This window comes from Lynx canadensis, chromosome A2 (genome assembly GCF_007474595.2).
Source record: "Lynx canadensis isolate LIC74 chromosome A2, mLynCan4.pri.v2, whole genome shotgun sequence".
In the NCBI taxonomy this organism is placed as follows: Eukaryota; Metazoa; Chordata; class Mammalia; order Carnivora; family Felidae; genus Lynx; species Lynx canadensis.
Genome location: NC_044304.2, coordinates 162853424 through 162880794, shown reverse-complemented (window position 1 = coordinate 162880794; position 27371 = coordinate 162853424). Strand labels below are relative to the sequence as shown.

The window sequence follows — 27371 nt, the reverse complement described above, 5'->3', positions numbered from 1 at the left end:
TAGGCAACCATTCAGATGTACTTACTGTGAATGTGTTGCTTGCATATGTTCTTGCAAAATGTGTATTTTGTCTGGATACACACAGGCTTAATTTATGTAAATGATATGTGCTATATATTATATTCTGGTGTTCACTTGACTTGCACAAGAGTATGCCTTTCAGTCCATCCAGGTTGCTACTTAACATCTAGTCTGTAGCCTTGTATTTTGTGGTGTGTACCCACCTCAGTTTACCTGCCCGCCCTCCTGGGCAGCCATCTCCAGATTTCCCGCATAAATAACGCCGCAGTGAACATCCTCAGCCATGGTCCCTTCCGGACTCGGGTGAGGATGTCTTTGGGATGTATCTGCAGGGATGGGATTGCTGGACCACAAGGTTTGTGGACACTTAATTCAACTAAGCACTGTCAGACCGTACCCCAGCATAGCTACCCCCATCACCACTTGCCTAAACAGGGTACCAGATTTCTAGTCCCTCATATCTCTGCCACACTTGGCGTCATCCACGTTTATAATTTTTGCCAACCTAATAGGTGAAAGTGATAACTGGCTGCCTTAAATTTGCATTTGTTTGATATTGTGTGAGTCCTGGCATGTCTTAGGCTCCATTGCATTTTGTGTCGATTTTCCTGTGAGTTGCCTGTTCATATCCTTGCTCAGTTTTCTTTCTCTCTCTCTCTCTTTTTTTAATGTTTATTTATTTTTGAGAGAGAGAGGCAGAGAGAGAGAGAGAGAGACACGGAACACGAGCGGGGGAGGGACAGAGAGAAAGACACAGAATCCAAAGCAGGCTCCAGGCTCCAAGCTGTCAGCACAGAGCCTGACGTGGGGCTCGAATCCAAGAACCTTCAGATCATGACCTGAGCTGAAGTCGGATGCTCAACCAACTGAGCCACCCAGGCGCCCATCTTTGCTCACTTTTCTCATGAGGCTACTGTCTTTTGTTCTTAGTGATTTGCAGGAGTTGCTTGGGTATTCTAGAAATACACATGCTTACAGTTAAATACTCAATATATGGTTCCAGACATTCATTCCTGTTGGATGGGGATATTGCACATATCTTCTCCCGTTCAATTATTTCTCAACTTTATCCCACAAAGACACTTTGTGTTGATACAAATTAACTGACTTTTAGCTTTGTTTGTGCTTTTGAAGTTTTGTTTAAGAAATTGTTCACCACCCTGAGGTTGCAGAGGGCTCCATTTTCTTCTATTAATTTAATTGTTTTACCTCTCTCGGTTGGCTTTCATCCATCCTGAGCCTCCCTCTGTGGTGTCAAGTGGGGATCAAGTTATATTTTTTTCCGTGTAGTGAGCCAATTTTCCCCACACACCTAGTAAACAGCCTGTTCTTTTCCAGCATTTGTGGGGCCACCTTGATCGTAAGCTAATTTCCCATCTATCCATGGGTCTGTCTTGGAGCTCCCTGTTCTGTTCCAAACATTTATTTGTCTCTTCTTGCATCAAAACCACACTAAAACAACTGTGGCATTTAGTACGTCCTAGTATCTGGAAAGGCGCATATTCCGTCTTTCTTCTTCTTTTTAAAGATTGACTCGGGTATTTGTGGACCTCTCTTCTTCTTTATGAACTTTAGAGAAAGTTTCTCGAGTTCCTGGAAAGAAAACCCATACTAGAATCTTGATTGGAATTAGATTAGTTTTACAGATCAATTTGGGGGAGAATTGACATCTGTATAATATCTGTCCCATCCTAGAGGCTGGACTATCTCTCCATTTATCAGATTGTTTCTGTACTCTTGATTAGTTTTAAGTACCCCCCCCCCCCCGCCGCCCCCGCCTCCCCACAGAGGTCCTGTGCATTTTTGATCAATTCCTAGTTACTTTATAGTTTTTGTTGCTATTATGAAAGAGACCTTGTTTTTGACTACCTGTTCTAATAGTTTTGTGCTGGCGGAGAGAAATACTGTCCATTTTGGGGCTGACCTTGCATCTGGCAGCCTCATTGAGCTTGCTTTCTTATTAGTTCTAATTGTTTCTCTGTTGATTTTGTTGGTTCCGTGGGGAGATGATCCTATCATCTGCAGACAATGCCGGTTTTCTATGTCTTTGTTTGGGTCATTGCCATGTGTTTTGATGGTCAGAGGTCCATCTGACTCCTCAGGAGGCTTCACGGGTGTCTGCATTTGTACCTGCATTTGTTCTTTGGAGCGTCCCAGCGTCCTGTGAACTGGGAGAGTCCTGGAGGGAATACAGCTCTTGCTTTAATGATTGAGAAGCTGTGGCCACCTGGGCGATCGATGAGCGTGCTGGAATTGGGGTGGGTGTTCTCAAGGCATCCCCTGGCTCTCTGGGGTATTCTGGGAGCTAAGATGGGCATGTAGTTCTGAGGCTTGCAGACAGTTGGAGGCAGGTAGGGACCCCAGGTTGTTTCCTGGTGGACTGTGGCTGTTTGCCCTCGCTGCCCAGCGGCAGGCTGTGCGGGAGTCACAGGAAAGAGCACTGGTAGGGGTCTGAGGCTCAGAAACTCCGTGCCTTTGCGGCTCTTGCTCTGGTCCCCTGCCCTGGTTCCTGGGCTGCCGGCCTTTATGTTCCACGCTGTTGATTAGATTTAATAGCACTTCAAGAAAAGACACCTCGATTCTCATGGTGGTTCCAACAACTGTCTCGACTCAGCACGGGTTTGAAATGGGCAAATTCTATCATGAAAGGCCAGTTGGCCCCCCGGGATCTGAAAGGGAGTTTAGATGGGAGGGGGGATGGCCCTGTCTGCACCCACCTAAGTGCAGGTCACCACCCTGACGACCAGTCCTTGGACACCTGCTTGCCCAGCACTTCCTGTGAAACCAGCCCAGCCCTGGCCTCAGGGCTCCAGCTTGGGTAGGGGGGAAAGAAGGAAGCTCACCCCAGAAGCCAGTGCACAATTACCTCCTACATTAGGGATATAGTGTTAGAAATTCTCAAAGAGACATATCACGTGGGCCAGTTGGAGCAGTCAGTAACATTTGTAGAGGGGAGTCCTGCAGGTCCTGGAGGGATGGCAGGAGCTGGCAGGAGGAGGGGTGGGGGCTGTGGAGTTGGAGTACCAGGCGAAGCTGGGGTGCCCTGAAGGGGCTCTGAGGGAGCACCCGGGACCCGGCAGGCTGGGAGGCCCACCCGGGAGGGCGGGCTGAAAGGTCTGAGGTGGTTGGGATCAGGGATTCCGGAGGATTCCAAGGTGGGGGCAGACTCCAGGAAGTAGGAGGGGGAAGGGAAAGCTTGGAGGAGGGGAATGAGAACGGAACTGGAGAGCAGCCTTCCCCACGTGAACATGGCCTCGTTTCACCTTCCCAAGGCTCCTGGGGGCAGGGCAAGGTCGTGGCTTCCAGATTACATAGACACGTGGCTGTGTCCCTGGAGGTGGATGGGGCTTGGACCCAGGGCTTGTCTAGAAAGAACTCTTCTCCTGAGGCTGTTGCATTGTCCCTGGGGAAAGGTGGCACAGGTTTGCGGGGGAGGGGTGGTAGTCCGGCTCGCAGCACAGAAGGCCCCAGAGGGCCCTATAAATGACCCTATAAATCCCTGGGAAGGTGTCAGGCTGGTGGAGGTGTCTGTCTGGAGATGGGAGATGGTCTTTCTGAGTGAGTCGGGGGCCGGATCATGGCTTCCCAGCTCCTGCCCTACAGCGGTCATTCTGCATTGCTCAGCTCCTGGAGGGAGTCAGGGGCAGAGGACCCTCCCCCCCCCCCCCCCCCCGCCCCACTCACTGGCTGACCTCTCAGGGTTCCCTATTCTGTCCCCTTAGCCTGCAATATCCCTGGCCTTCCCTGGGCCCCCAGCTGCCCATGAGAGCGGTGTTAGCGACACGGTGGCCCCTGGCCAGGAGCAGTTCCTGCTGCACCTTCCTGTCGCCGCCACCAGGCTAAATATAACCTGACACTGCACAGCCCTGGGCTGCCGCCGACAGAGACAGCCTCTCTGCCTGGGGGCGGACGGGGAGGACTGGAGCCCCAGCCTCCTGCCCTCAGTGTGACTTTGGGCCCAGCTCCTCCTGCCGAGAGCCAGGCAGGGAGGTGATCCGGGTGAGGATGGCTGCCTCCCCGAGGTCACCTTCCCTGCAGGGACCCGGCACCCTGCCTCGTTAGAGCTCTGGATGCTTCCACAAGGCCATCTGTCATTTCATCTGGCACCCAGGGCAGGAATCACTTGTCCCTGCAGTACTTACAGGGAGACCGAAGCCCAGAGAGGTGGGTGGCCTGCCTGCAGCCACACAGCAATTGCCCACTTCTCCAGCTGACTGGGGCAGGTCAGCTCAGCCCTGTAGGCTCTTCCCTCAGCCTGCGTTACTCTCTCTTACTCCACCTCACGCTGGGCTCTCAAATGGGGTCCTTTTGACTCCTTGGCTCAGTGAGGCCAGGTGCCAGGCCTGTCCTGTGCACGGTGCCCCCAGTACATCATGTGGGTGCTCAGTGAATGTTCGTGGGGGAATGAAGAGACACGTTCAAAGGAGCAGTGATGACATCTCATTTACGGATGAGCATCTGGGGACTCTGACCTGAGGGGCTTGCCCAAGGACACTCCGGGTCACCTCAGCCCTCCCTTTCTCTGCCTGCTGGGGGCTGCCCTGAAAGATAAGGCCTGTCCCTGTTGAAGCTGAGTATGGCTTCTGCCTGGAGCCCGGCCAAGGCCAGGGGTGCCCAGAGGTGGGAGATGCAGTTCGGGACTGTGGGTGGGGTCCCAGGTCCCTGGCTGGGTTGGGGTGCCGGGCAGGGACCCTGCCTCTGGCTGCCCGGCTGGGTGTGGTTGGCACCAGATGAAAGTGGGCCGGGCCATGTGTTCTGGTGGGAGACAGCAGGGGGTCGGGAGGGGCTGTACCTGCTGAACTTGGAATGTGTTCAGGCCTGATTCTCCCCCAGGACCCTGCCCCCTGCCTGTCCCTTCTCCCCTCCTTAGTGACCTGCCATCAGCTGCATGACCTCTGTTGGCTATTAGGATCCGAGGCACAGAGGAACCTGTCAGTGTATGGCTATTAATCAGCCGTGGCCTCCGCTTTCATTGTGTCCATCCCCACAGGGCCCGGGGTGCCCCGAGCTCCGGGAGGTAGGCAAAGGCTGGACACCCAGCCTTCAAGTATCTTCAGCTGGGGCTGGGGGTTGTGTGTGGGGGGTGGTGGTGTGGTGGTGGTGAATGGGATATTCATTCATCCCTCAAGCCCTGCGGGGTGGGCGTGATCCCCCCCCCCCCCCCCCCCGCCGTGTTACCCATGAGCACCCTGAGGCTCCAGGAGGGTAGGTGATTTGCCCAAGGTCATCCTGGAGCAGTGAGCAAAGGCCAGCTGACCTCACAGCCTGCAACGCCCCCCCTCCTTGGCACTGGGGAACCTCACAGCCTTTCTGTGGGCAGTGTGGGGTTCCTGCTGCTCCCCTCCAGGCTGTCCCTTCCCGGAGCGCTCCGCGCTGGTGGCCTCGGGAGAGTTGGCCGTGCCTGCCACAGAGTGGCTTTCCACGGAACTGCAGCCTGGCCCGGCTCTGGCCCAAGTCAGCCTCTGCTCCAGGGGGAGCTGCCCTGGGGGCAGGGCAAGGTTGGAAGCGGGGGAGGAGCGAAGTGCAGGGTCCAGGGGTAGGTAGGAGTGGGTCTAGGGGAGGGTGAGGCGCCCTTCTGTGTGTGCAGTGCCAGCCCTGGAGGCAGCTGAGCCGTGGACTCTCTGCATTTCTTTGCTGGGAAGTTGTGTGAAGGTCAGAGCCCCACCACCCACAGGCTGCAATTTGCTCGGGCTGTCCCTGGGCCCAGCCCTTGACCTGTCTGAGCCTCAGCTGCCCTGAGGGACGCACGCTCGCCATAATCCCAGCCCGTGATGGGATGGGGATCGCTGGCAGATCTGGCGGAAGAGCTGGGGAATGGGCGGCCTGACAGCCCGTGGGAGACCCAGCCAGCCCAGCAGGGTGGTGGGAGGAAGGTAGAGCCTCAGAGAGCCCTGGCTGACTTGGGGCCCCTAGCTTTCCTTCCTTCCCTGTCCCCTTGAAAATAGCAGCTGGAGCCTCCCTCCTCACCCTCATCCCCGCAGCCCTCAGGCAGGGCTCCAGTTCACATTTTTGGAATAACCAGGGCTTTGACAGGGTTATTTGAAAGGAAAAATTCCTTGAATGTCGACCAAGGGAGAGGGCCAAGGGGGCTCTGCACGTCGATGTCTGTCTAGAGCGGGGAGCGGCTCTGTACTGTGAAGGGGCTTCTATCTGGAGTTTCGGCGGCCTGGCGGGCGGTGGGGTGGCGATTTGGGATGCCACAGTCCTGGGCTACCTGAGTGACAGCATGCAGTTCTGGCTGCCTCTCTTGCAGAGAAGCCTGAACTGAGTGGGCGTGGGGTATTGAGGCCTTGGGTTCAGACTCCCGAGGCTCTGTGTTGGGGGCAGAATCCCCAGGCCATTCTCGAAGGGTTGGGCTCATCTCCATTTCAGACTTTGGACTTCTCTGAGACGAGTGTCCCCGGAGGAACCGAGGAATGAGAATCAGGGGCCTGGATTACTGGGGTCCCAGGGATGGGTGTCGGGGGTCTTGAGGGCTCAGGTTTCCTGGTCTCTGGCCTCTCCTTAGTCCTGATGAGGACCAGTCCCTGTTCAGGCCGCCGGCCATCACCATATTAGGGCATAAACTCTAGCCGGGCTGCCTGGGTGCCAAACGGTCTCCAGCTGGGCCCGGCCCCCTGCGGCTCGTGACACCGCAGTGGGGCTTCAGCCAGGCCATGTCAGAGGCCAGGGGTCAGGGGACAGCTGCTGGAGGGAGACCCAGACAGAGCCCTCAGCTCAGGTCTCCCAGGCTGAGCCGTGAGGGCAAGGATGCGGTGAGTGGAAGGACTTCGGGGTGGGGTGCGGAGAATTCCTGGCCAGCACTTCCCCTGGCCCAGCTCTCCCCCCCCACCCCCCACCCCTTATCCCAGTGCTGTCCTGTTCTGGTTGGTTTCAGAGGATGGCGTCAGGAGTGCTGATCTGTCTCCCTCTCCCGGCCTTGTCCCCAACAAGTCCTCCCCACACCGGGAGCATCTCCCAGGACTTAGGCCCTTTGTACCTGGCCTGCGGGAGGCTCAGCCCTCAGGGCCTTGTTGGCAGGCATCTAGCACTAGCCCAAGTCCAAGTCTGGAGGCTGCGGGGGTGGGGGTGGGGGTGGGGTGGGGTGGGGGGGCAAGTTTGTTGGCTTCTTCCTGGACTCAGTTCACCACCCACACTTCCTCTCCACCCTCCTCCTTCCTGACCTCACCCTCACCACCAGCACTCCCCCATCCCTCACACCTGCTTCGGGGCCTGCTCTCTGGTGCATTGTTTTAGGTGCTAGGCCCTTCAGAGGGGACAACCTACCGTGGGGAGTTAGGTAGGCCCCTGCAGTTCAGAGAAGACAGATGGATCACGGGGGAGCCAAGGCAAGGAAAGAAGTTTGACCCAGAATGAGAGGAAGATGAGGAACGCGTCTGGTCCCTGTTGGGTCCATAAAGAAGGAGGAACAGAGTGTTTACGTGCCTTCCTGTTTCATCCAGGATCGCTTCCTGTGGGTGGGAGTTCTGAGCTGGGCCTCAGAGGCTGAGAGTGGTCACTCTCAGAAATGAAGAGAGAGAAGGGTGAGGGGTGGTGCCCTGGACAAGGAGCAGAGGAGGACTGGGTACACTGGGCCTGGTGCACTGACCTCACCTGGTGTAGGGGCTCTGGTGGGCAGAGAGACAGAGATTGGGAGGGGAAAACAAAAGTCAAGGGACAGAGAGAACAATGAGAGACAGAGAGGAAAGGTCTGGAGGCCACGCTTCTCAACTCTCTGCCAAAGGGTTACTTTCCTTTATGTCTACATGTCATAGACCAGCCCTTTTGTGAACTACAAAATCACACGCGTGGACGTTGTGGGAACCCCACATTGCTGTAATGGTTTTGAAGAGGGTAAACTCTTGCCCTCGACTGGTGAACGCAGCTTGTGGGTCGGCATAGCACTTGGGGACTCATGTTGGGAGAGCAGAGTCAGAGTACCTGTTAGTCCCTCACCGTGTTCGGCACGTGTTGACTTACTTCCTCTTTACAGCTCATGAGAAAGGAATTACTATCATTCCCATTTCATAGGTGAGGAAAATGAGGCACAAGGAGGCTACATAATTAAAGATAAAACAAAACAAAACAAAACAACTGGAAGCTGGATGCAGAGATCCTGGGCCTGAAGTCTGCGGGCTCACCTGCTGTGCCGGGCTGCCTTGGGCGAGGGAAGGCAAGGATACATCGAGAGGATAGGGAGGGAGACAGAGAGAGGGCTCCACAAGAAGCGGCGAGCACGGGGCGCCTGGGTGGCTCAGTCAGTTAAGCCTCCGACTTCGGCTCGAGTCGTAATCTCACGGTTCATGGGTTCGAGCCCCACGTGGGGCTCTGTGCTGACAGCTCAGAGCCTGGAGCCTGCTTCGGATTCTGTGTCCCCCTCTCTCACTGTGCCTCCCCCACTCACGCTCTGTCTCTCAAAAATAAATAAATGTTAAAAAAATTTTTTTAAAAAGCAGCAGTGAGCTGGAGTGGACAGATTGAGGGAGGGAGCTCAGGATGGCAGGCCCAGGGCAGCAGGAGGGGTCGGCGCAGGAGACACTGGAGAGGATGGGCCGGGAAATGTGGCTGAGGGCCGTGGGGGAGGCATGGACTGGCCCCTTTGGGTCCCGCTCTGCTGTGCCCACCTGAGGGGCCCTGGGGTCACAGTGGCCACGTCCTCCACTCTGCAGGGAGCTGCTTCCTGTGCCTGGTGGACGTGGTGCCCGTAAAGAATGAAGATGGAACTGTCATCATGTTTATCCTCAACTTCGAGGTGGTGATGGAAAAGGACGTGGTGGGGTCCCCGGCCCATGACACCAATCACCGTGGACCCCCCACCAGCTGGTTGGCCCCGGGTAAGTGTAACCATACTCTCAGGTCCCTTTCCTGAGGCCTTGAGGTTACCCAAGGTCAGTGCTCTGCAGGAAGTGGTGTCGGGGTGCCCCTTTCAGAGGTTGGGGAAAGAACACCAAGGATCTGGCCTAGGCCCATCTGGTTCAGGATGGACAGACAGGGCTGGGGTGACAGACTGAGCCCAGATTCACAGGTCTTTGGGACAGGACGTACCTGGTTTCCTAGCCTTACCTGCTTGGGTTCCTACCACAGTGTCTCCTGGGAGTGGTCCTCTCTTCAGCCCCAGGAATGAGGGATTCACCCTTCCCACATGGCCTTGACCATCTTGGAGCAGCTCTCCTGCTCGTCAGAAGGGCCCTGTCTCTCAGGGATTCAACTCCCTCTCTGTGTCGCTTCTGCCCCCTGGGCCTTGATCCTGGACTGGCCAGCTCCCTGCCCTGGCCTTGGCTGACTGAGGATTTGAAGGGAATGCTCACCATGGCTGGAGACACAGAGGCCTCACCTCGTGCTCCCATAACACAAAGGCTCCCCCCCTTCTCCATGATGTCCTTTTTGGGTTTCATTTTAATTTTTCCCCGTGGCAAAAGATTCCACCTCTTGGCTTCTCAAGCGCTGGGAAGGCAGTGTTAATAACCCTGGCTTTACCTGTTCTGCAGGTACTGTCTGCAGGATGGCGGGGCATGGCCGGAAGGCATCGCTCCTCCATGCAAATGCAGGCTCTGCCCTTGACTTGTGAGTTGCACAACTCACGGATGCCTAAATTTCCTCAAGTCTAAACGGGGGATAATGATACCCACCGGCATTGTGAGAGTCAGGCAAAGTGTATGTGGAGCCCACTGTGACCTGTGAGGCTCAAGAAACGGTAGTTTATTATTGTCAGAGCCTTAGATAAGATCCTATGCCGCAAGCTGTTTGAGACTTGAGTTCTGTGCAGCGGGAGTGGGGGTGAAGGTGTGCCGGCTGCCTGGGGCTCCCCGCCTCCCTCCCCTCGGTGGCTGTGGCGCCAGCTCCCAGGCCTCCCTGCCTCCCGGCTGCCCTACCCCCCCCCCCCCCATCCCCCGTGGCCACCCGCCTCTCTTCTCCCCGCAGGCCGAGCCAAGACCTTCCGCCTGAAGCTGCCCGCGCTGCTGGCCTTGACGGCCCGGGAGTCATCGGTGCGGCCCGGCGGCGGCGGGGGCGGCGCGGGCGCCCCGGGGGCCGTGGTGGTGGACGTGGACCTGACGCCGGCGGCGCCCAGCCGCGAGTCGCTCGCCCTGGACGAGGTGACGGCCATGGACAACCACGTGGCAGGGCTGGGGCCAGCGGAGGAGCGGCGCGCGCTGGTGGGCCCCAGCTCATCGCCTGCCTGCGCGCCCGACACGCACCCCTCACCCCGGGCGCACAGCCTCAACCCCGACGCCTCCGGCTCCAGCTGCAGCCTGGCCCGGACGCGCTCCCGGGAGAGCTGCGCCAGCGTGCGCCGCGCCTCGTCCGCTGACGACATCGAGGCCATGCGCGCCGGGCTGCCCCCGCCGCCGCGCCACGCCAGCACCGGTGAGGGCCGCAGCACCCGCCGGGCCTGCCCCGTTCGGGGCCCTCAGCTTCCTCTCTCTCAGCCTGGTCCTGTGCGCCTGGGAGATGGAAATCCCATTAAGCACTTACTTAATCCCATTAAGTGGCCTTTTACTCCATTAAATGTCCATTCATCCCATTACATTCTTCCACTGGCAGAGCCTTTGCTGGCTGGTGGAGCTCGCTCTCCCAGGATGGCCCGGAGCAGGGGTGGCCATGGGGAGTGTGAAGGGCAGGAGAGGCCTCTGGGTCCCAGCTACCATCTGGCCCTTGGGCGGGTGCCCAGGGCCCACTGAACAGACGTTTACGGAGGACCATCTTCCTCCATCACCTCACTGCTGTGCCATGGCATGCTTCCTTACAGTGGCAAGGACTCTGGCCTTGTTCTCAGTGACTGCCTGTCTCCTGAGTTGGCCTCACTGACTCACTGTACCCCACGGCCTAGTCCACACCCGGCCTGCCACCCTGACCCGGCTCTCCCCTCCACTCCGGGGGCCATGCACCCCTGCCTGCCACCCTGACCCGGCTCTCCCCTCCACTCCAGGGGCCATGCACCCCCTGCGCAGCGGCCTGCTTAACTCCACGTCAGATTCCGACCTCGTGCGCTACCGTACCATTAGCAAGATTCCCCAAATCACCCTCAACTTTGTGGACCTCAAGGGGGACCCCTTCTTGGCTTCGCCCACCAGTGACCGGGAGATCATAGCACCCAAGATAAAGGAGAGGACCCACAATGTCACTGAGAAGGTCACCCAGGTACGTGCCTAGCTCCCTGGCTCTCCTCTCACCCTGGAGGAGCTTGGAGGGGGTGGGAGTGGGCTGTGGTCAAAGGGGGGTGGTGGAGGGGCCTGGTCCGTGAGGGCCTCTGGAGGGTGGGCAGACCCCCTGGCTGGGGGTGGGGTGGGGGATTGCAGAGCTGGGGTGAGAGACAAGTCTGAGAGGTCCTGAGGAAGAGAGACTTCAGGGGAGAGGAGGGGAGAAGAGGGGAGGGGAAAGAAGGGGAGGAAAAGAGAGAGGAAGGGAAGGGACCTTGGGATAGGGCAGATACAGAGAACAGGTTGATGGGGCACGGGAAGGACAAGGCAGTTGAGACAAGGTGGGCTGGAGAAGGCAGCCACAGGGACGCGATGGGGTCTGCTCACTGGGTGTGGTGAAGGAGGTATGGGGTGGGCTAGGGGCAAACTTACAAGAGACTTCAAATGAGAAGGGGCCACGGAGGTCAAGGTCAGGGGTCTTGATTCTTCTAGGCCGACGTGATAAGCTAGAGGGAGGTGGGGGGGTCCCGTGCTAGGGCTTGAACGGCTTGGAGGTATGCATCCCTGTCCCCAAACCACGGGACAGGGGAGGGGAGGGTATGATGGTGGGTGCCCTGATACAGAGGGATTAAGTCCCAGAGAAGACCACCAGCCTTTTGGGGGCACTGCCCAAGACCGTCCGGTGGCAGGACCAGCCTGGTCTCCTGGTCCCCCGGTAGCAAGGTTGCTGGCACCACCCCCCACCGCCGGGTCCATGCCAACTCCTTCATATTCTGGCCTTGGGGGTGGGGTGGGGGAGAGGGTCCTGAGTGGGGATGCCTGCAGTAGGTGACGAGCCCGGGATGGTGGGGGCTCCTGGGCCGCACCTGCTGAGCCCCAGTCTCTGTTGCCCCCTCCTGCGCCTTCCTCGGCAGCTCCTTGAGTTGGCCCGAGGGAGGGAGCTGCCCCCTTTCGCCCGCTGTTGTCGCTGCCAGCCTCCTCGGCCCTCCTCCTGGCCCTGCTCCCGCTGCCTCTGGCTCTCTGGGTCCCTGCCAGGTCTCCAGCCCCTTGGCCTTGACTCCAGAATGTTCCCCCTCACCCCAGGCCCCATATCTGGTTGCCTGCCCCTCTCCCCCTCCTGCCTCTGCCTCTCGTTCCCACCTGGAGCCCCGGTTGTCTGCCCTGCTCCTGCGCCCGCAGCCTGTGCCTGTCGCGTTGTGGTCTGTGCTTTTGGTCTATATGTGGCAGCGTGCGTGTGTGTGTTCCTGGCTTTGCCTGTCACCGGGCGGTCTCTCCATCTCTGGGTGTCGGTCTGAGTCTGGCTGGCTGGGCACTGGACCGGAGGGGCGGGGGTGTCGGGGAGACCATTAATCTGCGGTGACAGGCCTGGCTGCCGGGGGGAGGGGGAGGGGCGCGGGCTGCGGGAGCGGCTGCAGCAGGAGCCCTGGATCGGGCCGCGGGGGAGGGGGCCGCTGGCCAGCCCAGGCAGGGCGGGGGAGCCCAGTGTGGCGGGGGTGGGGGTGGGGGCCTGGGAGGAGGGGCCGGCCGAGGAGCCGAGGTTCCGACCGCGGAGCTGCTGCTGGGCTGGCGGGCGGGCAGGGCGCAGCACGTTGGCAGCGGGGGCCCCGCACCGGGGGGCCATGGGCGGCCCGAGCCAGGCAGGCTGCTGTCCACACTCACTGCCAGGGTGACCCCAGCCCCGGGGCCCAGCCCCAGCGACCCTGGCTTCATGCCAGAGACGGCCCTGGGCGCCAGGCCGCCAGCCTCTGGGGCGCAGCCTGGGCTGGGACTGCTGCTGGGGCGCAGGTGGGGCCCTGGCCAGGCCCTCGGGCTCCAGGGCGGGCAGGCTGGGGGGAGCCAAGTCCTCCATGGCGGCCCCAGCAGGGAAGGCGAGCGGGACAGGGGCTCTGCAGCCCAGGGCCCAGAAAGGCCGGGTGAGGCGGGCCGTGCGCATCTCCAGCCTGGTGGCCCAGGAGGTAGGTGACCCTCCCCACCCCCCCCCCCCAGCCACTCCCCCCCTTCCCTGGGCCGGGGCACTGAGGCAGGCGGTGGCGAGGTGGCAATTTGGGTGCGGCCTGGAAGGCTCTGGCTCCGGGGCCGGGCCGGAAGAGGGCTTCTGAGAAGCAGGATGGTTCGGGGGAGCCGTGGGGGCTGCTGCTCTGCTCAGCCCACCGCTGGCCCCTTGCTCGCTCTCCTCCAGACCGGCTGTGCCCGGGTGGACAGTGCTTCTCTTGCCAGGGCTTTCCCTCTGCCATGGCTTCCCTGGCCCACGGTCCTGACTCCAAATGCAAAAGGAGGAGAGGGAGAAGAGGAATGAGATGGGTGCCCAGAGACGATGACGGTGGGCGAAGGGGGAGGAGGAGGAGAGGAGCACGGTGGGACACCGGCGCGGCCTGGCGCTGGGGCTCTAATGCTCCCCACTGTGTGCCGGGGTGGGCCCTGAGGTGGGGGAGGGAGGCTTGGGCTGCTTCAAGGGTCTGAGGAGGGTGGGGGTCAGAGGCCACTGGATGGCAGTGAGGGCAACCGGAACTCAACCACCTGGATCACCTCTTCCCTGGCAGCCTGAGGTGCTGGTGGCTGTGCTGTCTTCCCCCAGGTTGATGATTCTGTAGGCACCTCCTGGGAGTCACCTCTCTGCCCCCAGGGGCTTCTGTCAGCCTGGAGCAGGCTCAGGGCAGTGGGAGGCGGCTGAGGAGTGAGGCTGAGAATCCCACCCACCACCTGCACCTGACTCTGCTTTGGCTCCTGGGCTCCTCCCAGCAGGGGAGCAGGTGTGGGTGGGAAGAAGCCCACCCACAGGTGAGGACCCGGGATTTGGCTTAAATAAGCTTCAGTATTCTGTGGGACCACGAGTCAAGGGGGGTTACATGCCTGGCCCAAGGCCGTATGGTAAGCTGGTGGTTGCAGAGCAAGGCCAGGCCCCTGTAAGGTGTGGGTTCAGGCCGTGAGTCCCAGGCTTGCCCCGTGTGTGTGCGGTTGTGCACTGGGCCTTGCTATGTGTGGACTCTGGGGTGGGGGTAGGGTCACTGCTGTTGGCCTCTGAGGCTTGGGGATGAGCCCCATCCAGGGGCAGGCACCTTCTTCCACCCGTTGTCTGTGGGAGCCCTGGCTGGTTCCATTTTTTCAATCCTCATGTGACCAGTGAAAGGCCACTGCTTCATGCTCTCTGCCTTAAGGAGCAAAGCAGCTAGGGCTGAAGGCAGGGCAAGACACATGCTTCTTCCCGTCCCCCAGCCCCCAGCTGCTCCCCCCTGCCCACATCATACGTCTCTGGAGCTGCCCATATCTACTTTAGGGTGGCCAAACCCCTAACCATGGCCCGTCTTACCTTCCAGTTACTTCCTCTAAGGGGATGGTCTCCAAACAGCCCATCTGGTGATGGTGGGTCCAGGGGATCCCCAGCTTGAGTATGAATGGGAATCTTTGGGGGTTCCATCCACCCCAACTGTCCCCAGCCCAGAGGCCTGAGGATGTGGGGCCCCAGCACTCAGTGCTTCTTGGAACAGGGCCAGTAACCTTGGTTCTCAAGGGGCTGGCTGAGGCCTTGGGTTTGGCTCCCTAGGGTTGGCAGGGCCAAGGCTGGAGGGCCTAGTGGGGGGGCTCTTGGGTTGAGTCGGATGTCTGTAAGAGAGGATTCTCGGGGGCAGGAGGGGGCAACGGGGGACAGACAGGCTCCTGGCCCATTGTGGGAAGGCTGGCCTCAGTCCTTCCTAGTTTGGCTTGGGAAGAGAACGACACGGCTGCTGCCACCTGGTGTGGATGGCAGGCCTGCCTCTGAGAGGGCAGGATGTGAGGTGAGCCTGTGCAGGACTGGGTGTGACGCTTCTGAACATTTGCCTGTGTGCGTGTCCTTCTGTGTACCCGTGGGCATGAGTATGGCTGGGTTAGGTCTTCCGTGGGCCTTTGTAGGTGTGTGGGAAGGCAGAGCTTGAGGGCTGCCCTGGGTCTGGGGAGTGATGTGTGTGTGTGTGTGTGTGTGTGTGTGTGTGTGTGTGTGTGTGTTGTATATGTGGTGTCTGGGGGCAGTGGGCAAGGTCACGCGCTAGAGTTCTAACCATAGCTATGGGTGCGCTTAGCTGGTGGGGAGTAGCACGTCTGGGTATCACTGCATGGTGCTCCGAATTCAGGTATCCAGACAGCAGGTCCGCGTGCCCCGTGGGGAAGTGGAGCGCCTGGGTCACGAGGTGGTCACTGGCTGTGGCCACGTGGCCGAGGGGTGGGCATTCCGACTGGAGCTTGTCGGCTCTCCCCCTCACCCTGCTTGGTCTCTTCCCTGGAGGCCCAGCAGAGATGTCATCTGCTGCCACCCTGGAGACCTCTCGCCCTCCCCTGCCCCGGACTCCGGTGGGACGTCATCTCCTCACCCCTGCCCCCCCACCCTCCCTACCGGTCCAGGTCCTGTCCCTGGGGGCTGATGTGCTGCCAGAGTATAAGCTGCAGGCGCCGCGGATCCACCGCTGGACCATCCTACACTACAGCCCCTTCAAGGCCGTGTGGGACTGGCTCATCCTGCTGCTGGTTATCTACACGGCCGTCTTCACACCTTACTCGGCCGCCTTCCTGCTGAAGGAGACGGAAGAGGGCTCCACGGCCCCTGACTGTGGCTACGCCTGCCAGCCGCTGGCCGTGGTGGACTTCATTGTGGACATCATGTTCATCGTGGACATCCTCATCAACTTCCGCACCACGTACGTGAATGCCAATGAGGAGGTGGTCAGCCATCCCGGCCGCATTGCCGTCCACTACTTCAAGGGCTGGTTCCTCATCGACATGGTGGCCGCCATCCCCTTCGACCTGCTCATCTTTGGCTCTGGCTCTGAGGAGGCAAGTTGGCAGGGAGGCCGAGGCCGGGAGGGCACCGGGAAAAGGAGAGAAGGTGAGGGGGTACAGGGGGTAGCTGCCCCTTGGCCACTGTCCCTCTCCAGGTGAGCCACTCCCCAGGCAGAGGGCCAGAGAGGCCGCCTTTTTGTCTTTGTCCATCCAAAGAGGCCGCCATGTTCTAATCACACAGAAGCGGCCTGGGAACTCGTGGGGGTTCTAGGCGGGCGCCTAAGGGTGGGTGTTGTATCTTCCAGAGCCCCATTCTCACCGGGGGGACCGTGAGCCCCCCTTTTGTCACAAAGCTAGGACAAAGATTAATGGGACCGTGTGCCGGGCTTAGGGAATGGGAGCTTCCGTCATTAGGAGGCCCTGGGAGGAGGTATTTGGGGATTTTACTTCCAGTGCCCCCTCCCTCCTCACTTGTTCCCACACTGAACGTCTGTCCCCCGCCCCGCAGCTGATCGGGCTGCTGAAGACGGCGCGGCTGCTGCGGCTGGTGCGTGTGGCGAGGAAGCTGGACCGCTACTCGGAGTACGGGGCAGCCGTGCTCTTCCTGCTCATGTGCACTTTCGCGCTCATTGCGCACTGGCTGGCCTGCATCTGGTACGCCATCGGCAACATGGAGCAGCCACACGTGGACTCCCGCATCGGCTGGCTGCACAACCTGGGCGACCAGATCGGCAAGCCCTACAACAGCAGCGGCCTGGGAGGCCCCTCCATCAAGGACAAGTACGTCACGGCCCTCTACTTCACCTTCAGCAGCCTCACCAGCGTGGGCTTCGGCAACGTCTCCCCCAACACCAACTCGGAGAAGATCTTCTCCATCTGTGTCATGCTCATTGGCTGTGAGTGTATCCTCGGGGGCGGGGTGGCCCGGAGTCTGGGAAGAGCCCGAGATGGGCCAGAGCAGGGCGGTGGGGGGGGGGGGGGGGCCCTGAGACCACGAGCAGAGCATGTGTGGGGGCTGGGACACCAGGCGGAGACTCAAGGCAGAGCCCAAGGGCACGTGGACCTGGGCTTCTGTGTTTGTGCGTCTCTCGTGCGTGCTTCCACTGAGATGTGACTGTGTGTGTCGTCGACCCGGCGCAGGGGCGGGCGGGGTCCCTCGGATGCTGATGTCCCCACTCACCCCCGCCCCCAGCCCTCATGTACGCCAGCATCTTCGGCAACGTGTCAGCCATCATCCAGAGGCTGTACTCCGGCACTGCCCGCTACCACACGCAGATGCTACGGGTGCGGGAGTTCATCCGCTTCCACCAAATCCCCAACCCCCTCCGCCAGCGTCTCGAGGAGTATTTCCAGCACGCCTGGTCCTACACCAACGGCATCGATATGAACGCGGTGAGGCCGCTCGGCTTCGCTGGTGGTGGGCTGGAGGGAGCAGGGTCACAGTGAGACTTCCCTGGATGCGGTGAGCACGTCTAACGGCATCACGTTCTTTGGTTCAGGCGGTCACGGTGCTAGTGCCTAGAAGGACCCTGAGAAGTACGTTCTGCTTTTGATAGCGGAGCTCGTGGACTGGGAGAACTCTCACTGTGGGGCGGGCCCAACCAGGCCCTTCCGTACAGGCAAAGCATTTAATCCTTACAACGGCCCCAGGCAGGAGCTGGTCTCTACACTTTACACTAGAGAATGGAGGCTGAGAGCAGGGAAGCATCGTTCCCGGAGGGCGAGCGAGGGCGCCCAGCTAGAAGGGGTGGACTCTCTGATGCTCCTCTCAGGGTCTCGGGGTGGGGGGTGCGGTGCCTGAAGACAGCGTGCTGAGCCAGCCCAACGCCCCCAGGTGCTGAAAGGCTTCCCCGAGTGCCTGCAGGCAGACATCTGTCTGCACCTGAACCGCTCGCTGCTACAGCACTGCAAGCCTTTCCGAGCGGCCACCAAGGGCTGCCTGAGGGCCCTGGCCATGAAGTTCAAGACGACACATGCACCGCCAGGGGACACGCTGGTGCATGCTGGGGACCTGCTCACCGCCCTCTACTTCATCTCCCGGGGCTCCATTGAGATCCTGCGGGGCGACGTTGTCGTGGCCATCCTGGGTACGGGGCTAGGTGCGGGGGACCGGGTGCTAGGTGGAGGCCTGGAGAGCTCTCAGGACACGGTTGTTGGGGCCGTGGACCCACTCCTGCCTGCAAGTAATTCACCTAAGCTTAGACCCTCCACGGGGGGGCAGTGGAGAGGAGCCCCACGTGGGGCGGGGCTGCTGAACTCTGAGGCTTCTCAGACTCTGTTCCCTACAGGCTCTCCCACAGGCAGCGACGCTCTTGCTTCCTGAAGGCAGGACCAAATCCAGATACTCCAAAGTGGGCAGTGGAGGGAGGTTATGCATCTGATTTTACTAAGGAAATTTACTCAGTTCCCTGCGGCCTCAGGTGATACAGCCCAGCCCAGCCCTCACCATCTTCAAAGCAAAGGGAGTCTCACCCCTCCTTCCCTCCCAGTTGTGCCTGGGCAGGGGGCTTCCTGTCCTCTGCCTGTCCTTCCCTTGGCCATGTGCCTCAGGGCAGATGCATCACAGGGGGCCATGTTAGATTTTTATTTCTCAGGTCAGTCAACACCTATACTCACTCCACAAACAGCCCGAACACAACAGACAACCCAAGTTTCACTATGTAACACTTAGCTTTAGTGCGTGTGATACATTCTGGTGTCTTCTGTGCTGTGATCAGCTTTGCTATCCTATTTTCTTTTGGTAAACAAAAATGCTGGTCTTGTTTCGCTGCTGTGTTATGACCTATAGCTTGAAGGGCCCTGTTTATGAGGGTGCAGTGATTGGCCAGGATGGTGTTTGGGGCATAGGGTTTGGAGGGGGGTAAAAGTGGACTTAGAACCCAAGGAAGCCAGGGCCATGGGCAGAGAGGGGTGTATCCAGGCTGGTCCCGCTGGCCGGTTCCAGTTGTTGGAAGGCAAGGAGGTCCAAGCCCTCTATGCCCCCACGGCACTGATGGCCATGCTGAACAAATCCTGCTTTGGGGGGCAGCGGGGAGATGGGGCTGGCTAGTCCCTCCCTGGCTCTGGGGGCGGGGGCTGGGGCTGGTGGGTAGGTGGCCAGCCCAAGGGGAGGCCCCCAGCCTCCAGCCCCCAGCCCAGGCTGAGAATGCCGGGAAGACAGATGCCTTTTCCCTGTACTGCTGCGCAGGGGCTGAGCCCCTACTCTTGGTGTCCTCCTACAGGGAAGAATGACATCTTTGGAGAGCCTTTAAACCTGTATGCTCGGCCCGGCAAGTCCAATGGGGACGTGCGGGCCCTCACCTACTGCGACCTGCACAAGATCCACCGGGATGACCTACTGGAGGTGCTGGACATGTACCCCGAGTTCTCGGACCACTTCTGGTCCAGCCTGGAAATCACCTTCAACCTGCGGGACGTGAGTGGGCTGCCCTGAGGAGGCTGTACCCTGGTGGCTGCCCCCGACTGGGGTGACCTCGCTGGGCCCGTTTCCCTGCCTGTCAAACGGTATCGGAGCTGGAGGAGGTCAAAGGCCCGGCCTCAGCTCTCTTGGTGGAGCAGAGCATCTGCGCGGGGGAAAGCTTCCTCACGGCGGGTGCTCCGGGCTCCACGTTCTCTACGTTAACGAGGGGGTTGGGGCCGACCCTGGCAGGGCAGGTGGGCGCGGAAGGGCCCTGACACCGCTTTTGGTTCTAGACCAACATGATCCCTGGGTCTCCCGGCAGCGCGGAGCTGGAGGGCGGCTTCAACAGGCAACGCAGGCGCAAGCTGTCCTTCCGCCGGCGCACCGACAAGGGTGAGGCGGGGGCGGGGCGGGGCGGGGGGGGGGGGGGCAGGGTCCAGGGGAGGGGGACGGGGCGCGGGGGCGGGCGGTAACTGCGCGTAGCTCTGCAGACTCTCGTGCCCCTACCTTCAGTGTTCCCCATTCTCTCGCCCCTACTGCCCCAACGCTGTCCACTTCCCTTTAATGCCCACTTGAACTGGCACCTCCTCCGGGAAGCCCTCTTCCACCCTCCTGGGTGCCGACCTAAGCTTCTTTGGGCCTCAAGCGGCTGGCGGCTTGGCGCTGCCTTGAACTCATGAGGGCAGAAGAGAAAGACAAAGGAGGGCGAGGGGGCCAGCGCAGGGGGTCCCAGAGAGCCCCGCCCAGCAGTCAGCGGTCGGAGTCGACCTGGTCCCGCCCCCCCCCCCCCCCCCCGGGGGTTCTCATTCCGCTGGAGCGTGGGTGGTGGTGGGGGGCGGGGTTGGAGGGGGCCGGGGGTAAGAAGAGCGGAGGAAACAACCGGGGACAAACCGGGACGTCCTTGGCGCAGCCCTCTCCCAGGCCTACTCGGTCCCCTCCCCTCCTCTCCCCTTCCGTGCCTCCTGCCTTCTCTGAGGCCCGTTCTCTGTTTCCCACAGACCCGGAACAGCCAGGGGAGGTGTCGGCCTTGGGGCCGGGCCGGGCGGGGGCAGGGCCGAGTAGCCGGGGCCGGCCAGGGGGACCGTGGGGGGAGAGCCCATCCAGCGGCCCCTCCAGCCCTGAGAGCAGTGAGGATGAGGGCCCAGGCCGCAGCTCCAGCCCCCTCCGCCTGGTGCCCTTCTCCAGCCCCAGGCCCCCCGGAGAGCCGCCGGGTGGGGAGCCGCTGACGGAGGAAGGGGAGAAGAGCAGTGACACTTGTAACCCGCTGTCAGGTAGGGTGAGGGCCCGGCTCAGGTGGGTGGGGCGTGGCATCTGACCTGGCCTCAACCCAGTTCTCTGGCTCCAGGCGCCTTCTCAGGAGTGTCCAACATCTTCAGCTTCTGGGGGGACAGTCGAGGCCGCCAGTACCAGGAGCTGCCGCGCTGCCCTGCCCCCACCCCCAGCCTCCTGAACATCCCCCTGTCCAGCCCCAGCCGGAGGCCCCGGGGCGACGTGGAGAGCAGGCTGGATGCCCTTCAGAGGCAGCTCAACAGGTGAGGGCGGCTCTGTGTGTCGAGGGGGCGGGGCCTGTGTGTGTGTGTGTGTGTGTGTGCGCGCGCGCGCGCCAGATCTGTGGGTTTCTGGTAGTATTATAGCCTGAAAGGAGGGTGTCTGCTCCGTGTGGGCTTGTCCGTGTGGGCCACACCCTGACCCCCTCCTCCCGTTCAGTGCTGAGAGAGGGACCGCACACATAGAATGGAGAGGGAGCCTGGGGTGGACCAGCTGGCTGGTCCGTAAGGTGGTTCCGAAATCACCCGGTGTCTCCACATCCCCGAGAGCCAGAGCATCCTCCTCCTTCTTGCCCCAGGCTGGAGACCCGGCTGAGTGCAGACATGGCCAGTGTCCTGCAGCTGCTGCAGAGGCAGATGACGCTGGTCCCACCTGCTTACAGTGCTGTGACCACCCCGGGGCCCGGCCCCCCCTCCACCTCCTCTCTGCTGCCCGTCAGCCCCATCCCCACCCTCACCCTGGACTCGCTTTCTCAGGTAAGTTCCAGAGCCCTCTGCCTGCCCGAGGCACCCCAGCCCTTGCCGTTTCTGCCCCCGGCCCACTCAAACCTGCTTTGCCGTCCTTTTCCTGAAACGCGGGGCCTCAGCTTCCTCCCACCCCCGTTTTTGCCCTCGTCCCGGACTGGACTTTTGGAGGAGGACTGCCTCGGGAGCTGCAGGCACAGGGCGAGGCAGGAGAGCCCCCAAAGCAAAGCCCCCAAACAGCAGGACCAAGGAAACCAGCGGGCTGAGAGGGGTCACCTAAACGGCTAGATCTCCTCAGAGGGACTGTGTCATGGCCAGGAGGGGTCTCCGAGGCCTGGTGGTGGGTGCTGCGTGCCAGTCCACCCTCGGCACGGGGTCCCTGCTGTGACCAGCCGCTGCTCGGCTCTGGCTCCGCTGCCCACCTGTGGCTCTCACGGTAGCCACTCTGCAGGGTTGTCGCGATGGCCTTGGCTGGGCCCCAAGGTGGCGCTTCTGGCCCGCATCTCTCCCCTCCCACGGGAGTGGGCCTCTGTTGCCCTTCGTCCTCTCCTGAGTGGACTTGTGCGCTCCCGGCCCCCCGACAAGACAGCTGCGTCTGGGCCCCAAGAAGGGGGTTCTTCTGGCTCCCAGAGGTGGCCTGGGATCTGCTCCCCCCTTCCTCTGGCATCCGCTCCCCCTCCCATATGCTGCCTGCTCCTGTTTGCAGACACCAGGGCCCACGTCAGCAAATGTGCCAGTCTCCCTTCACGGCCTCCCCCGCGGAGCTCTCACAGCACGCTCGTCAGCATCCACAAACCCCTCCCGCCTGCCCTGGCACTCTCCCTGGCCTTCCGGGGCCTGGCCGCCAGCCTGCCTCTGCTTCTAGGCCCCTGAGTTCCTTCTAGGTTGGAGGAAGGAGCCTTGTTTCTTTTCCGGTCCCCACTCAGGGCCCCTTATTCTGGGTTGGGTTTGGATTCGTCTGCCATGTTCCCTGGGGGGAAGAGGGGAGTGGCTGCAGCCTTGGGCTCCCCCTGTGTCAGGGGCCACTCCCAGGGCTCCCGGCTGCCCGCTTTGGCTCCTGCCCGCTGCGAGTGCATTTCTCCTCTTCCAACCTCAGCGCTTGCCTGTTGTGCTCCAGGTCCCGCCCTGTGTGGCTCGGCCCTTGTCCTTGTCCCGTTGAGCCCTCTTCTGTTCCCCAGTCCTCTGTCACCGAATTCTCCTGACCCTCTCTGTCGTTTGACCCTCCTCTCTATTCACCCGAAAGCCCCCTCCGTCCCCTCACTCCCCTTCCACAGCCTCCTCGTCTGCTCACACTGTGTTCTCTCTGCAGGTTTCCCAGTTCATGGCGTTGGAGGAGCTCCCCCCGGGGACCCCAGAGCTCCCCCAAGACGGCCCCACTCGACGCCTCTCCCTGCCGGGCCAGCTGGGGGCCCTCACCTCCCAGCCCCTGCACAGACATGGCTCAGACCCGGGCAGTTAGTGGGGCTGCCCATTGTGGACATGTGGCTCACCCAGGGTTCAGCGCGCTGCCTGGGCCGCTCCCCTCAGAGGCCCTGCCCGGGAGGCCCTGGCCAAGAAAGGGGAGAGGAACATGAAGGCACAGCCCCCTCCCCCAGCCCTTGGGCCCATCTCTTCCTGCAGTCCCCTGGGCCCCAATAGGAGGGGCAGGGGCAGGGACAGGGCCGGGCAGTGGACGGGGGTCTGTGGTCTCCCCACTGCCCTGGGGGCATTAGCTGGTCTAACTGCCCGGAGGCACCCGGCCCTGGGCCTTAGGCACCTCAAGGACTTTTCTGCTATTTACTGCTCTTATTGTTAAGGATAATAATTAAGGATCATATGAATAATTAATGAAGATGCTGATGACTATGAATAATAAATAATTATCCTGAGGAGGCTCCAGGGTGCTGGACCGTGTGGCCCTGGGCCGGCTGTAGCGTGCGTTCACATTCACACATGTGCGCATGCGCCGGGCTCCGTGGGACTCTGGGCGTATCTGTCTGCGTGGGCAGGGTCTGCAGGGGCTGCCCTGATACCTGGGGGTGGAGCGTGCGCAGAAGAGGTGTTCCCTGGGGTCTGCCGTGGGGCATCTCCAAGGCCTCCTGACTCCCACAAGGAGTTCCCGATAGCCAAGCACTGCCTGGAGTGTTGTGAATAGAGAGGCAGTGCTCATGCGATGCCAGGACCGGGTCCAGCCCCTCAGGGTCGTGTTTCGCTGGGTGGCATACTGGCTCCCAGAGCTGACCATACACTGGCTTGTCCCCTTACACGCTTCATGAACCCAGCCCACACTGACCCTAACCTGGGGCTGTGTTGGTTAATTCTGGACCATGTACTTGGGCCCCTGACTTGTACCCCCTGACTTGGCCTTACCTCGACCCTAACCCAGACTCACTTGGGCTCTGTACAGTTGGGCCCCCACGGTGACCTGACTCTGGGCACACTGGTTTTCTCAGTCTCGACCAGAGCTCCTCAGGTGTGTGGCTGCAGATGGGCCTCGGTCACTATGATCTCTTGAGCACCTGTGATCTTCGATCACAGAGTTAATGCCTAGAGAGAGTGGGAGATTTTGGGTGGCTCATTCTCGTCACTGGGGGAATGAGTCAGAATCTACATCCTGGGGCCAGGGAAGGGTTGTGCCCTTGTGTGTGCCTGCGTGTGCGTATGGTCTTGTGAGGACACACGGCCCCCTGGAGCCGTGGCTGGCAGTGACCGTGGCAGGGCACCTGCTGACCAGCAGGAGGAGCCAAGGGGCAGGAGCCAGCTAGTGCTGTCCAAGGCCTCCAGAGCTGGCAGAGCAGTTTCCCGCTTAATCCCCACAACCCCTGACCCTTTGAAGTGGGCTTGTTAACCTCGCCTTTTAAAAAAAAGTTTGTTTATTTTGAGAGAGAGGCGGGGGTGGGGGGTAGGGCAGAGAGAGAGAGGGAGAGAGAATCCCAAGCAGGCCCTGAGCTGTCAGCACAGAGCCGGGCGTGGGGCTCGATCCCACGAGAACCATGAGATCAGGACCCGAGCCGAAATCAGGAGTCGGATGCCCACTGACTGAGCCGCTCAGGCGCCCCAACCTCGGTTTGAAATCAAATGTGGCTATTCTCACGGCGCATGCCTCGGATGGGGCGGGAGACCCTGCTCTCTTGAGAGTTCTTGCTACGCCCAGAGCAGGTAGGAGAGAAGGGAGAGAATTTCTCCTGTCCGCGTGATTCTGCACCAGGGCCCTGGCTCCCCTCCCGGGATTGCCGCATATGCTTGTGACTTGGGAGTTCACACGCACGACTTCCTGGGGGGTTGATGTATGTGACGTAGGGGGGGGGGGTGGTGAGCAGAGCCCCTCAGCACAGGGCAGAGGCAGACACAGGCAGAGGTGACCGTGAGGCTGGCGGGGAGAAGTAAAATACAGACAGCTCAGTGCACCTGGCACGCTGGGCCTGTGTGAGCTGGGCCAAGTGCCTGCCGTCTGATGCTCGCTCCATCCGTGTTACTGTCCGCCCTTGGCCTTAGAGTATACTCGTGGGACTCAGCCGCAGTTCATACTACTCTGCCCCACAAGCGTGGGGGCTGGGGGAGGCTGGGGGAGGGGCTGGGGGCCACCCCGGTGAGTCAGGGCCTGGTGTCGGTGGGCACCTGGTGGGGAAGGAGAAGAAACCTTTGCCTGCACTCTCTAGGCTTTGTATCAGGTGGATGCCGGCCATCCCTCTGCGGCACCATAGCAGCCCCCACAGCCGGTCACTGGCCCGGTGTGGACTCTGGTGCTTGTCTGAGACGAACTCCCATGGGTGTCCCAGGGGTCAGTCCGCTCAATCTGTAGCGGGAGAGCGGCCAGTGTGGTCAGGATGCCCTGGGCCAGGTCCTTGCCGAGAGCCACCTGCTGAGGGTGGGTGGAAGACAACAGTGACCGCGGCTTTAATTACTGGATCAGTTCGCCTGCACAGCTGCAGCTAGGTGCTCGGAACCTGCATCATTTAACCCTCAGAGGGAGGAGTAGTAAGTCCAAGTGGGCAGATTAAGGCTCAGGATGGTAGGTGACTGGCCGGTGGTCACACTACTCACAGGTGGCAGTGCACAGCTTCAGACTGCATGGGAGGAGCGATAGTGACCTTGAGGGCATGACACTGGGGCTGACACTCACCGGCTGCAGGGCATAGGCTCGAGCCTGGGCCTTGCGGGCCTGAAAGGCAGGTAGGGTGCTGCGCTTGGGAGTGCAGCCCGGTCTGAGAATCCAGCATGGAGACTCCCCCGGCTCCCATTCCTAGCCTGCTCTGGCCTTCCCCTCTCCTGGCCAGGTGACAGCCCCCTTCCTCCTGCCGGTCTGGGGTCATGTTCTGCCTAGCACACATGAGTGGCGCTATAAAGAATAGCTGTGCCCACAGCCTTCGAGCTCTCCGTTGGGCTGGTGAAGGTCAAGTCTGCCATGACCACTCATGGTGGGCCCTAGGCCCCAGGGTGCCTGCACCTGACGGGATTTCCTTCACTGGCTTGAGGCAGTAAGATACAGAGCAACAGGGGTACCCAGGCGGTTCGGTCGGTTAAGAGTCCGACTTTGGCTCAGGTCATGATCTCACGGTTCGTGAGTTCGAGCCCTGCGTCGGGCTCTCTGCCATCAGCACAGAGCCCACTTTGGATTCTCTGTCCCCCTCTCTCTCTGCCCTTCCCCTCTCTCAAAAATTAAGAAAAAAAAAGAGAGTAACGGCCCCATGGGGGTGTTTCTGTGGGACCTAGAACAATGCCCGGCATTGGGATGTGGTGTGTTTCCTGGACGGACGGACAGACGGATGGATACAAACACTGCCCTCCCTGCTGGGACAAAGACCCTGGGGTTGGACAGGCAGGGGCCGGGGAAGGTCTCATGTGGCTGGTGGAAGCAGAAGGAGGACGTCTTCCCAGGGTTCAGCCCCTCTCCCCGGCCGCACCCTCTCCCCCCGTCCCCGTCACCAAGTTCTCCTCCATGCCAGTCCTCATGTCTGCTCTACACAGCTCTGTGGCAATTGCTCACTGCCCCAGACCTGCTCCCTGGCCGCTCCTGTCACCTGGGCTCCCAGAGCCACAAGGACTTTGGTGGAGGGGGAGGCAAAAGTGAGGATGCGGTCCCCTCCTCTCCTGCAAGCCGGGCACTCAAGTGTTGGGGATTTGTTGTCCAGAGCTGAGGGTTCTCCCAAACCCAGAGGGCCAGAAGGGTGGGGCGGGGGCTGAGGAGGCTGTGGTGGGCAAAAGGAAAGTGATCCGAGCAGTTGCCGACACCCAGGAAGGCAGGGAGCTGAGCCCGGAGCTGGGTCAGGACTTGGGGATAGGACCCCATGAAGGGACAGAACCAGGCGGCCCGCCCCACCTTGACCTCTGCACCTGACAGTCCAGGAGCGGAGTGAGGCCCTCGTGGTGTGTCCCCGCCTGGTGACTCAGTCACTGCTCTCGGTCCTGGTGCACCTGTTCCTTCGTGGACTTTCACCCCTGCTCAGTGCAGACGGGGGCCGCTCTCACATTTCATCGACACATAAGAGTAACTGATACTCACTCAGCTCATCCTCTGTGGTGACCATTATTCCCACTGCCTGAAACCAAAGCCCATGAGGCTGAATTAACTTGCCAGACATCCGCAGCTCCAGGGAGTATAAATCCAGATGGGCCAAGCCTCCAGCTGCCGGCTTAACTTTTGGGCACACTGCTGCCCTTGCTCTAGGGACAGTGACTAGGAGACCTTTGCAAGGGTCTGGGTTTCGAGAAGCTTCCCTGCCTTGCAGACGTTTGTACCTTCTGCTCCTTTGACTGGAGGACCCTTCGCTTGGTGAATTCCTATCGGTCCTCAGGTGATTCTTGTTTCCAGGAAACACTTGGAACACCCCCTCTCTGGGGGCTGGGAGCCCCTTGTGCTCCCTCTGCTTTCCCTGCCCTGGATTGCCAGATATGGGGGTTTACTGCCTCTGTGCCACACTGTGTCCCTGTCTGTGTCCCCTAGCCCCAAGCACAGCAGTTCCCCCAGAGTAGGCACTCAGCAATTCACTAAAGGAACATTTCTGCATTTGGGTAGTGATAAGCAGTAAAATTCTTACATCAAAAGGGACTGCGTGCTTGACTTTGGGGGTTGTGTCTTCCTGTGCAGCCAGG

General features: G+C 60.6%; 1 protein-coding gene across 1 annotated transcript in view; it reads left to right on the top strand.

Moving 5' to 3' along the window:
- The window catches only part of KCNH2 (potassium voltage-gated channel subfamily H member 2), a 31942-nt gene extending 8780 nt beyond the window's left edge, over nt 1–23162 (top strand). The window contains exons 3-15 of the mRNA XM_030308824.1: nt 8670–8834; nt 9922–10365; nt 10928–11139; nt 15513–15941; nt 16396–16783; nt 17080–17279; nt 17722–17974; nt 19109–19302; nt 19581–19680; nt 20286–20558; nt 20633–20819; nt 21134–21311; nt 22609–23162. Coding sequence (XP_030164684.1) covers nt 8670–8834; nt 9922–10365; nt 10928–11139; nt 15513–15941; nt 16396–16783; nt 17080–17279; nt 17722–17974; nt 19109–19302; nt 19581–19680; nt 20286–20558; nt 20633–20819; nt 21134–21311; nt 22609–22758 — 3173 coding nt within the window. The 3' untranslated portion in view covers nt 22759–23162. The remainder of the gene's footprint in view (nt 1–8669; nt 8835–9921; nt 10366–10927; nt 11140–15512; nt 15942–16395; nt 16784–17079; nt 17280–17721; nt 17975–19108; nt 19303–19580; nt 19681–20285; nt 20559–20632; nt 20820–21133; nt 21312–22608) is intronic.
- The last annotated feature ends 4209 nt before the right edge of the window (nt 23163–27371 follow it).